At 43.6% G+C, this 13324-nt stretch overlaps 1 protein-coding gene across 1 annotated transcript in view; it reads right to left on the bottom strand.

The window, feature by feature from the left end:
• Positions 1–13324, bottom strand: part of Pde8a (phosphodiesterase 8A) — a 120982-nt gene that overhangs the window by 38800 nt on the left and 68858 nt on the right. The window contains exons 4-6 of the mRNA XM_051148819.1: positions 4768–4824; positions 3543–3597; positions 869–957 (exon numbers count right to left, since the gene is read on the bottom strand). Coding sequence (XP_051004776.1) covers positions 869–957; positions 3543–3597; positions 4768–4824 — 201 coding nt within the window. The remainder of the gene's footprint in view (positions 1–868; positions 958–3542; positions 3598–4767; positions 4825–13324) is intronic.

Genomic DNA, 13324 nt, shown 5'->3' with positions numbered 1-13324 from the left:
GAGCACTGCCTGCTCTTCGAAAGGACCCGGGTTCAACTCCCAGCACCCACATGGCAACTCACAACTGTCTGTAACTCCAAGATCTGACACCCTCACATCAATGCACATAAATTAAAATTAAATTTAAAAAAAATCTCTTAACCAAAAACAAGTTATAGCCAAACATAGTGGCTCATGACTGCAACCCCCAACACTTGGAAAATAGAGGCAGGAGGATCAGGAGTTCAAGGTCAACCTTGGCTAAACAGCAAGTTCCAGGCCAGCCTAAGCTACATGAGATCCTGTCTCAACAAACCAAATGATAATGATAAAATATCAGTTGTCAGAGAAAAATGGTACTATATTAGGTATGGCATATTTAAAGTATTTCCCCCTTAACACACAAAACAGAAAATCTAGCATGTGTGGCTTTGTAACTCACTTTTTTCTCATTTACTACTGCTTTGATGCCTCGTGTTTAAATGGGAGTTATTCATCATACTGAGACAGATTCCAGAAAGTCTGTCTGAGAAGCACTGGCAGCCTACTATCCACCATATCTTTAAAACTAAACAAAACCCAACAACAAACTGTATGTGTAGAGGCCAGAGGTCAACACTGGATGTCTTCCTTAATTGTTCTCCACTTTATTTTTTGAGTCAGAGTCTCTCCCTGGAACTCACTGGCTTGGGCAGGGATTACAGGCACACCCATCTTTTTATGTGGACGCTGGGGCTCTGAACTCAGGTTCTCATGTTTGCACTGTATGCACTTTACTGACAGGCAACTCATACCTACCCTATTTTAACTGGTGTCAGCTACGGACAAACGACCTTTGCTTGCAAATTTGCCCTGGAGTCCAGAGGGCTTTTTAGAAGGACAGAATTACCTGAGTTTCAGCTGTGATCGCACCTCTCCAAATGCCAGCTGGAGCAGTTCATTGTAACAGGCCATGACGTTGGGGTTTTCTATATACCTCTATAAACAGAAAGGGAGCTTTGCAGATAAAGAAGCACCTTTGATGCACACCACAAAAGAAATTCTAAACCTTTCAATTTGGCTATTGAAATTTTAAGAACTACTTTGTGATTATAACGTACAACAAAATAAGTGAGAGGAAAGGAAATGTACTGAATTAGCTTTAAAAATGGCAACACTAAGGTTCCCTGCTCATCTCCTATCACTAAAAAAAAAAGTTAGATTCCTTTTTTTGTTTTGTTTCAGGTTTTTTGTGTTTTCAAGACAGGGTTTCTCTGTGTAGTCTTAGCTGTCCTGGACTTGCTTTGTAGACTAGGCTGACCTCAAACTCACAGCAATCCACCTGCCTCTGCCTCCCTGAGTGCTGGGATTACAGGTGTGTGCCACCACGCCTGGCTCTAAGGCTAGATTCTGTAGGAAGTAAGTTTATTAACCAAAGTCTTGCTTTGCTTATATTGGGTTTTCAAGGAGTTTTTGAAACAATATTTTGTCCTCCTTAACAGCAGACAAACTCTCTGAACATAGAAGTACACTTACACCTCTACTTACATCTGTGGCTCAGGAAAGGAATTTCTACTTAGGGAACATTTCCCACTAACTGCCAAAGAGGCTGACTGGTGATCACTGTCCACAGCAAGGTACCAGGAGTCTCTTACTGCTGTGGACATCAGGTATTCTGCACAATAAACTTTATATCATGGAAATGTGCCACAACAAAACAAATTGCATAATTACAATAAAATGGATTCATTCCACCATCAAATAATACACTTCATGATATCTTAGATGTCACTATGTTGTTATGCACAGTAGTCTCAGGGTATCCACAGAGACTACACAGCTCCCTTACAGAAAATGGCACCGTCCAGGCATGGTGGCGCCCCTCGCCCCCCACGAGAGGGTTCATCTGTGTAGCCTTGGAATGTTCTAGACTCACTTTGTAGACCAGGCTGACCTCGAACTCACAGAGATCCACCTGCCTCTGCTTCCCTGAGAAGTTCTTTGCTTTTACCTGCACAATAAATGTATAGTAACTCCAACTGAGGAGGAAGCTGCGGCCTAAGAGGAAGAGCCTCTACAGACCACTGTCTACCAAGCCCAGTCAGATCCATATGGGACATGAGCTGCTTGAGGAGGTCGCTCCACTGCAAAGGTGGAGAGTCTTGTCTGAGTGACAAGCAATCTAGGTTCATGTGGATGTGGCAGCTCCATGCCTTACAAGCTGTGTGATCCTAATGAGACACTCTTCCTGAGCTTGCCTCTGCTTATAAACAGGAGCCATAATGCTGTTCCTACCCATCACAGACCTCCACAAGGAAAGCTTTGGCAGGAGGAAGTGTTCTGCCTTCAAACTGCTACAGGAATGAGAAGATCAGGTAATGGGACTAGAGCATGCCATGGTTAAGAGCACTGGCTGCTCCTGGGAGGACCCAGTTTCAATTACTAACTGCTATATGGTAGCTAACAACCATGTGGAAGTCCAGTTCCAGGGGAATCTGACACCCTTTTCTGCTCTGCTGGCATCAGGTACACACATGGTACACAGACACATATGCAGGCAAGACACCCATAACACACAGATTTTTTTTTTAATTTTTTTTTTTTTTTTAAAGAAAAGCAAAGGGAAGGGGCCAAGTCTGTCTCTCTCAGAGGCTAGAGACAACTGTCCTTCTAGCTCTCACCTCCTGACAGGGATGCGGAGTAACAGACCTGCAGCCCACAGCAGCCAGGACTCCAGGGGGTACCCAAGATGGCTGTACATATAGGTGCCTACTGCTGACTAGCCAGGGACAGCAAGGAGGGATTTCTGAGTGCACTGCCCTACTTCACCAGATGGGGCAGAAGCTTTGAGGCAGGCAAGGATTACCACCTGCTCTGTGAGTGAGACCTGGGAACAAGGAGTCATCTCTGTTTATCTACATCAATAAATAGCCTCCCATGTAGCCAGATTTTTCACTGGGTAGAAATGATATGTATCTACCAAACTACTTTTACCCTCAGTACTAGGATTACAGGTATGTGCCTCCGCATCTATCTAGTCTCTCAGTGACTTCTGATTTGTCTGTCTGTTTGTGTTCCCGTGCTGGGAATCAAACCCGAGGCCTTCTACATCCTAAGCAAGCATTCTTCCACTCACTGTATCACCAACCCCCATAGCCTCACTACAACCAGCTGACTAGCACCCTGAGACGGCATCGTTTAAGAGGAAGCAGTAGACTAAGGGTGGAAGCAGGGGCAGAGGAGCAGGCTTGCCTCGCCTCATTCCCAGAGCCACTAAACTGACTTCATAAATTTCACAATCACACAAAAGCATTGTAAAAACACACTCTGTAATATAATTTGCGAATGAGGATGTCAAATGCAGGTCATTTTGTTATATTTGGACAACTTAGGCAGGCATAGTTTTGAGACTATGGAAGTGAAGTGTTACAGATTAGACTATCAGATTACAAAGTCAAACTGTGACACATAACAGGAAGAATTTTTTTCTTCAAAATCATTTAAAAATTTTTGCTGGACACTGAATGGAGGCGGAGATCTATCACACTGAATTACACTTGTACAACCAAAAAGCAGGTACATACCCTCGTGAATCCAGCAGCAATGAAGGGCATTAAGGACACCTCCTCTCTGTCCACCCTTCGAAGGAAGATGGGAAGGGTTAGGTGGTGCACACAGACTTACACAGCCTTCAGCAGCAACAAACGGGCACTTTCAAATGATTAGGTATATGCATATGAAATTGAAAAGACTTTCCTGTCTCAATTTCATATCCTGCTTTTGACAGGATATTATCATAATCTGTTTTGTGGGGTACGGGCTTGCACTGTTACTCAGGCTGGCCTCAAATTCCTAGGCTCAAGCCATCAGTCTTTTTTCCTGGGCCTCCTGAATGCTGGACTACAGGTGCCTGGCACTGCACCCAAATATTTGAACACTTTAAATACAAAGGTTATTTTAACAACTTAATGGTGTTCAGGCATCTATTTCATATATAAAACTTATATATGTATATATTATATTTGAGCTATTAAATTTTCTTATCTTTCACTTTTAGAAGATTAAAAGGGCACAGAAGCATTTCTGTCTATACAGACTATAAGTAGTGCATATTTAAGTATCTGCTCTCTTCCTTGTACACTGTCCTTCCCTTGCTCTAACTTGAGAGACAAGTCTCTGCATTTATGTTTTACCCAAATCCTTACAGAAAGCCTCCTTTTCACAACCTTCACCCTTACAAGAATGGAATTTTCTTAATAATTTGCCTGCAGTCAGGTGTGGTGACGCATGCCTTTAACCCCAGCATTCAGGAGGCAGAGGCAGGAGGATCTCGGTGACTTTGAGACCAGCCTGGTCTACAAAGCAAGTCCAGAACTGCCAGAGCTACAGAGAGAAATCCTGTCTCAGAAAAAATAAATAAAATTGTTTGCCTGTAAACTGCAGATCAAAAACCAGAAAACTAGGCCAGGCAGTGGTGGCACATGCCTTTAATCCCAGCACTTGGGAGGCAGAGGCAGGTAGGTGGATCTCAAGGCTAGCCAGGGCCACAGAGTGAGTTCCAGGACAGGCAGAGCTACACAGAGAAACCCTAACTTGAACCCTCCCAAATAAACCCCAAAATCAGAAAACTAAACTTGAGAGCAGAACTCTCTCTCCCTGAGGTCAAGCATAGAAGAAAAATAAAAAACTAAGGAGTAAAGAAAGCCAGACTTCAAAGAGGCTCTCCTGTCATAGGCAAGCCCTAACTTTACCATCTGTTAATAGCATTGCATTGACATATATATTTCAACATTAAAAAAAAATGTTTACCTGTGTACTACACCAACAATAACTGTGTTTTCTGAGAGTTTTGATGATCTGATAGACCTTTAAAAAAACAAAAATTTAAATAAATATAAAAATAATTGTTAAAAATAAATATACTTTCATAGTTTCAGTTGTACAATTACAATTGGGGAGTGAAAGCAAGAGAGGGAAGAGCTCCCTTCAAACTTTGAATTTACCTTCTTGGCCACTTGATTCCCCAGGGACAAACTCCTAATTGGTGGACTGTAGTAACCATGACAACTGTCAGGTGCAAATAAAACAGGTAAGGCCACACTTTATGCATTAATCTAGGTTAGTACAAGGGTCCACATTCACTTGTCTCCTCCCTCAGAAAGGAGTGCAAGCTTCTGCACATTGCCTCAGGCTCCTGCTTGTACAGACTATGGGGTCAAGGCAACCAGGAGCCAGGCTGTCAGAGAGTGAAGAATTCTATCACCAAGGAGTATAAGGCTGTCCACCCAAGCAGGAGCACAACCCTTTAGGGAAAGCAGCTATATAGGCCACGAGTAATGAGATTGCAATCAAGAGATCAGAGGAAAGGCATATATGAGATGAGGAGGCAGGAAAGGAGGGCTCTGCTGGAGGCCTATAATAGCTCTGAACTCATCTTTCACTGAGAAGAAGATGGAGCTATCTAAGGAGAACCAGGCACTGGGGCTTTAGACAGGAGCGGTGGAGAGGGCCATATCCAGACTGTCCTAGCTACAAGAGAACAACATATTCAGGATGGGACAGACCACCCAAGGCTGACTACATGACATCAGCTTTTTTTTTAATGCCACTTCTGAATCACTAAACACAAAAAATTATTTGAGTGGCAACTTCCAAATTCTCCTAAAGATGCTACATAACACAACTACTCTAGGTATTTATGAGAGAATTATATATAACGGGCCTTGATCCCTCACAAACTTTTCTGTAAAGAACCAGAGAGTAACTATTTTAAAACTTGCAGGCCTTATGTATCCATGTTATTCTGTCCCAATTAACTACTAGTGATGGATATCTTTAATTGTCCACTCAAAACAACTCATAATGTCCTGGAAGAGAGTCTCAAGGAGAGACTGTACATACTGTGTTGGCCTATAGACATGTCTGTCTGTAGGGCATTGTCTTAACTAAGTTAAGTGATGTGAAAGGCCCAGCCTGCTGTGAGCAGCACCATTCCCTACACAGGAAGTCCTGACCTGTGTAAGAGTAGAGAAACTGTGGTGAGCACAAAGCAAACACCTGAGCATGCACTAGGCGTAATGCATGTAGCTGTTACCAGTTCATGTCACCTAGACTTCCTCCACAGTGCTGAGCCATAATATGCTAATTGTGAGCTAAAATAAACCCTTTCTCCTCTAAGTTACTATTGTCAGCATATTTTATCACAACAACAGAAATGAAAATAAAACAACACTACTATCCTTGGAACAGCAATGTAATCACAGAATGAGCAAACCCTTTGCCCTTTGCTCACCCTTACCTTGGGGCATGCAGACTGCAGTTTCCAGTGGGTCTGAAGCTGAGACTAGCCCTCAGGGAAGGCTACTCAAAATGAAAAGCAGCTGCAGGACCCAGTTAATCTCTCTCATGGACACACAGCTCTCCCTACCTTTTTTCAATATTTCTGTGTTTCCCAGTGTCCCCTAGACTCTACTAGCTCTCTTCCCCACAGGAGCCAACCTAAAGAGCACTGTAGAGCTCTACTGGAAAAGACTTCCCACACAGGTCACTGTAGGACTTGCTGGCTAGGTGTCCAACCCTGGGCTTCCTGCCTGGAGAAGACCAGAATCAGCTCAGGCCTAGAAGGATCATTGGTGCAGCAGACCCTCATCTGTACAAAGCCAGCGCATTCCTGGTAACCCATACCCATGCAGACTCTAATCTCCAGCGGTGAAAGAAGAGCACACACTCATGAACACTGTCCCTGTGACTCTAGGGACACCGCATCTGTTCTTACATGTTTCCATCAAACCCTTCATCATAACTGAAATGGAGAGTGAAAGGGAGACTTCAGTTTCTAGCCAGCCACTTCAAATACATTCTCAGCATATTAGTGGGGAAATAGCTATGGTAATATAGTGCAAGTAGGCAACCATGCAAGTGATATGAGGGAGGAGTTCTGGACGACCCGCCCATTCCTGGAGGAAACAAACAAGGGGCTCTGTGTCAAGGAAGAAGCAGGAGAGAGGACCATGTCCATCTAGCCACAAGCACATCAAAGCAGTGCTACACTACACATGAAGATAGAAGTACACACACGACTTCCTCTAGTGAAAAGGAACAACTGGCTAGAAATAGGAATGTCAGGGACAGAACTTACCATTAAAAACAACACCCTTTAAAAACTAGTAATTTTGCTTTAGAATTCATGAAACTAGGAAAGAAATGACTTGGCATAGTCAAAATGTACACAAGGACACTAGGAAGACAGACTTTGAGACCTAAAGACCAAGCAAACTGAGTGTTTCAGAACCACACTACCTTTAACTGCATGTGATAGAAAACCCCAAAGCATGATTTAAATATACGTTTCCATATGTTGATTTCAGTGCCTTGAGATCTAGCTGCCACCTTGCCATGGACATTATTATGAATGTTGAACTATCTCCTGTAACCATGTGATGGTAAGGAATGTTCCCCAATTATCCCTGATTGGCCACTAAAGATGTTAAAGCCTGTGACTGGGCAGAAGAGAGAGATGGAGTTGAGGTGTTCAGGGTTGGGATCCGGACTAGGAGGAAGATAAGAGAAGAGGTAGCAGGAGGGGAGGAAGCCAGCGAGAAGGGAGTCACCATGAGGCAAGATGAGCATGTGGGTACAGCTATGAGGACAGGCTGATGGAGCAGAAGCCGCCTGGGAGTCATCAGACTGGCAAGTAGCTGGCTATTTATATGGGTTTTAGCAGTACTAGGATTAGAATAGTCAGAATCTGCCCACCATAGTGCCTACAGCTTAATAATAAGTCATAGTCTCTCTGTGTCAATCAATCACTGGGGAACTAGCTGGCTAAGGAAACCGCTGCAGTAATAATTTCATGTACCAATTAATATAGAAGGAATAGTTTTTCAAATATAAATATAAAAATAAACAAAATGTATATATTCCTGGCAAGTGTGGTGGTACACATCTTTAATCCCAGCACTTGGGAGGCAGAGAGGCAGGAGGATCTTTGTAAGTTCAAGGCCAGCTTGGTCTACATAGCGAGTTCCAGTACAGCCAAGGCTATGAAGAGAGATCCTGGCTCAAAACAAACAAGCAAGCAAGCAAATAGTAAGTGCATTCCTGTCTCACACATAAAAGATATGCAGAAGAATATTTCAGAGTTCCTGTATCACTCTACAGAACCAAGAACCTGGATTTTTCATTGTATATTTCCCTAGTATTGTCAAAATAAGATTTATTCTTTGTGGTCTAAGATCATCTGAATGAGCTGGGTGTGGTGGCGCACGCCTTTAATCCCAGCACTTGGGAGGCAGAGGCAGAGGCAGGTGGATCACTGTGAGTTTGAGGACAGCCTGGTCTACAAAGTGAGTCCAGAATAGCCAAGACTGTAAGAGAAACCCTGTCTCGAAAAACCAAAAATAAATAAATAAATAAATAAATAAATAAAAAGATTAGGAAAAACAGCATAGCATACACCTCCTGTCAAGGATGCTTTCCAGAAAACATATAATAGTTCCAATAAATGGCTACTAGAAAAGCAAAAGAATGCAACATACTTTTTAGGTGGCTTCATGCCCCATGAGATATCGGAGAATTTGTTACTAGGTAAAGAACCAGAAATATATACTATTGAAATTACCAGTCAATAGTCACATGAAACAACTCCAAAACACTAAAAAAGATTACCTGGCGGAGGCTCACAGTGATCTTGATCTTCAGACCAAGGTGAATCAAGAAATGGCACAAATGTGTCTGACAGTCTCAATTCTATCTTTTTTATTTGAGGAGAGGAGCATGTATCTGTTGGTGGGGTGCTAGGAGTCATCCTCAATCACTCCCCACCTTAGTTGCTGAGGCAGGGTCTCTCAGGTGAACCTGAAGTTCACTGTTTCAGCTCATCTAGATAACCAGCTTCTTCCAGGGATCCTGTCCCTGCCCTCTGAGGCTGAAATTACAGGTTGGGCTGCGCATAGGCAGCATTTATATGGCTTCTGGGGATCTGACCTCTGGTTCTCGAGCTTGCACAGTAACCTCCGCACCCACCAAGCCCTTTCCCCATCCTGAGTGCACTCTTGCTTCTGTGTTCTTGTGGGCTTTAATTCTGCTAGAGCAGTGGTTCTCAACCTTCCTAACGCTGCCACCCTTTACTATAGTTTTTCATGTTGTAATGACTGCTAAACATAAAATTACTTTCGATCCTCCTTCATAACTGTAACTTTGCTACAGTTATGAATCATAATGTAAATATCGATGTTTGGCAATGGTCTCGGGTGACCCTTGTAAAACTGTTGTTCGACACACACAACCTCAAAGGGGTCTCTGTGCTGGAGCACGGCAGGTTCAGGGCTCTTTTCTTTCCTCTATCTTCTTTCATGAGATCCTGCCTTTCATTACACAGATATGCTCCTATGGCACCAAGGATATTTCTTACCTCCTCTGAGTACACTAAATTGCGTCTTGGCAAAGTGCTTGCCTTAAAGTGAACAGTGAACACCTGAGCTCAGATCACCCCTGTAGAAGCCAGGTGTGGCAGTGCATGGCTGTAGTCCCAGCCCTCGGGGGAGAAGGGCTATGGAGCTCAATGGCCAGTAGGTCTAGCCTAATGGATAAGCTCCGAGATTGTGACAAACCCTGTCTTAAAAGAAGATGATCAAATACAACCAATCCTTATGTCAAGCTCTGGCCTCTACATGCATTTGCACCCTCCCCCCTGCCACACTTTTTTTCTTGGTCCTTAGTGCTATTCTTTCCCTATCATTATGTTGAGGCAGCTCTTACCCTCCCCCAACATCCTCTTCTTTATCCTGTCACTCACCCTTGAACAGAAGTAACGTCTCTCCAGGCTGCTGACAGCTTGCTTCCCTGAACCCCAGGTGTCTGAACCATCTTTCTCTTGGGTCTGAGCTGCAGGTCAGGTCAGCAGGTACAACTGAGGCTCAGAAAGCACAGCAGCAGTCTCTGTCTACTGCCAAGAGCACTTGGCCCACTCTCTCGAGCTCTCAAACCACACCTGAGAATCGTAGCTTGCTGTTCTGCACCTGCACAATGTGAAGCCCTGTTTTCCGTCTGTCCCTTCTTGTAACATGGTAGGAAACCCACAGCTGACCAGCCTCATTTGAGTTTCTAAGCAGACGTAGAATGTAAATGCAAAAGGAGCTGATCATAGGGCTCTGGCAAGTTCACAGAAGCCTTGCACTCAGGGGGCAACTCTATGTTTCTATGACAAGCACAATCGACATCCCAGGCTTAGAAGACAGCAATGGGAGAGAAACTAAGCTCCCCCTCAGCACCTTCCTTCATTGGTACTTTAGCTGAAGAGGCTGGTGTGTGCTGGTCATGGCTTAGAGACAATCTTGATTAGTCCCCACAAAGCAGCAGAGACAATTACAGAGGCTCACTATGTAGCTTAGGATGTCTTCAAAAGTTTGATTGTCTGCCTCTAAATTGCAGGATTAGAGGCATGTGCTGCCATACCCAGTATAGTGTCTTAACTACCCAGAGTAGAGTCCAAAGAATGGCTCAGCACACTAGGCCTTTGTATCTGGCTCTTGTCTGCGGCCCAGACCTCCCTTGAACTACACTCTACAACTGTCTGACAAACAGCCATGAACACTGAGCAGAGGAGCCCTGGCACTCTGCTACTCCTATGTTGCTTTTTCTCCACCAATATTCTTTTCAAATTTCTGCCCATCCCTCACTAGTCAACTCAGATGTCTTCTCTGAAGCTCCTTTTCCTTATAAAGCTCTTCTTCTGAACTTACCTGCCTGTCTCTGTATGGCATGCCTATGTGCCCTTCACAATTTATGTGTTGCCAATGTGATAGCATCAAGAAGTAAGGCCTTAAGAATATGGGCTATTTGGGCTCCTTTCCAGTGAATGAGATTAAAGGCCCTTTAAAGGAGAGTTCACATAGCCGTCTGTCATTCCAGAGATCCAACAAGACAACTGAATCTACTACCACCCTCAGCTTAGTTTTCTCAGTCTCTTTTTGTTCTGTGCTATTGCTGTTAATACTTATTTCTATTTTATTATTTATGTGTGCATGTGTATGTCTTGTGATTGTGTGCCATGCATGTATAGGTGACAGAGGAGGCGAGGAGAAAGACTGGGGTCCCCAACCGCATACCCCAGGTAAAGTTACAGGCAATCAGCCAAATATGGTGGTACATGTCTTTGATCCCAGCACTCAGGGAGGCAGAGGCAGGTGGATCCCTGTGAGTTCAAGGCCACCCTGGTCTACATAGTGAGTCCAGGACAGCCAGGGCTGCACAGTGAGACACTGTCTCCAGAGCAGGGGGTGGGGAGACACTGTGAACCACCTGACTTAGGTCCTCTGGAAGAACAGCAGGTACTCTTAGTCATGAGTCATCTATCCAGCCATAATTTCTATTCTTTATAAATTACCTAGACTCAAACTTTATGCTATAGCCATATGAAACAAAGACATCCTATGTATTAGTTACTTTTCTTGTGCAAGAAGCAACTTAAGGGAAAGGTAGTCCATTTTTATTGCTGGTTCATGAACTACAGTCTGTCCTGGTGGGCAAGGCTGGTGGCAGAAGCACTCAGAGCTGTTGTAAATCAGGAAGCAGGATGAATTCTGGAGCTTGGTGGCTCTTTCCTTTTCCCTTTTCATTTACTTCAGGACCCCAGCCCATGGCATGGTACCACCCACACTCAGAGCACGTCTTGCCCCTTCCAGTTAATCCTCTTTAGAAATGCCCGCACAGGCATTCACAGAGGTCTTTCTGATGCCTTTGGGTGCCTTAATCTAGTCAAGCAGACAGTTTGAATATTACCACCACACTCGCAACCAGAGTATCAGTCCCTGGGAGGAGAGATGCATGTTTTGTTCATCCATATGGAGATAGTACCATATGTACCAAAACCAAAACTCGCAAAGGAAGGCTCTGAAACAAGATTTGGAAATGTAATCGACAAAAGTATCTGGCCTTCACGAGGTACTGCACAGGAGTACAGGGAGTTCCAAACGCCCAGCTAAAAGCTACATGTAAATGATAGTTTAGACAGGTCAGCCACTAATGAAAAGCCTTCCTCGGGTTGGTATTGCTCAGATACCCCAAGAGGAGGATGAAGGAAGGACGGTGTTCTGCCAGGCTAAGATCTCATGAGCTGCACAGGTCTGCTGAGAGCTAGGAAAGTCATGTGAGGAATGGGATTCTAGAGAAATCTCTTGATGGGATAGTTCTTATTAGGCAGATGTCTCTGCAGAGATGATCTGAAGAAAAACAAAACAGAGAAAGCCTGAAACCAAGATGAAGCTGACGTGAAAAACTATCAGGGCCTACCCTTACCTGTGGAAAACTCACTAGGGATGACACAACGAACCAGCCCTTCCCAGACTCTCTCCCCACAAGGCAAAGATCTAGTAGGAAGTGGTAGGAAGGAACCAAAAAGACCTGAGATTCTCAACCAGAGCCTATCAGGAAAAGAATATGATCAGGGACCGTATTTTTAAAGGCCTGTTCTTCATTGGCCAGTTAAGCCTACTGTGTACTATTTGCTCTGGAGTTACACAACAACTACCATTAGGAAGAGTGTTAGTGTTTAGATGGCTTGCTATACAAGCATGAGGACCCAAGTTTGAATCCCCATTACCCAAGCATAAAAGCCTGGCATGGCAGCATGCCCAGGGCTTGGGGAAGGTGGAAACAGGCAGGTTCCCTACAACTTATTCAACCTAGTTGAAAAGGTAAGATTGAGGTCCAGTAAGAGACCCTGCCTCAAAACAAAACAAAACAGGCTGGAGAGATGGCTCAGATGTTACGAGCACTGCGTGCTCTTCCAAAGGTCCTGAGTTCAATTCCCAGCAACCACATGGTGACTCACAACCATCTGTAATGAGATCTGGTGCCCTCTTCTGGCCTGCAGACAGAACACTGTATGCATAATAAATAAACAAATCTTAAAACAAAACAAAACAGTGGAAAATGAGAGAAGACACCTATGTTGATCGCTGGGTTCTACATGTATACTTTTACACTGGCACAGACCCACATGAGCACACACATATATACCACACAAAAAGATTCTTTTAAAATAGTCTAGAAAATTATAATCATATTCTTTGTTTCAGTAATATGCAAGTAATAGTTTATATTAATTAAATGTTGAGTTTCATTTAACACTAATGATTGTCATTCATATTTTCTTACTATTGTTTGTCTTGATTTTTTGTGGGGTTGGGAAGCAAGCCCAAGGCTTTGTGCATACAAGACAATTTCTTACTGTTTTAAATAAAGTGAGCAAGACAATTAAGAAATAAAGATTAGTCTTAAAAACAATGAAGTTATAATACCTTGATTATTTTGCTTACAGGAAAAGGGAGGTTGAATTTAACTTAATGTGTTTCTTACAGGCTCA

This window comes from Acomys russatus, chromosome 7 (assembly GCF_903995435.1).
Source record: "Acomys russatus chromosome 7, mAcoRus1.1, whole genome shotgun sequence".
Classification (NCBI taxonomy): Eukaryota; Metazoa; Chordata; class Mammalia; order Rodentia; family Muridae; genus Acomys; species Acomys russatus.
This window is presented reverse-complemented; position numbering and strand designations above follow the sequence as displayed.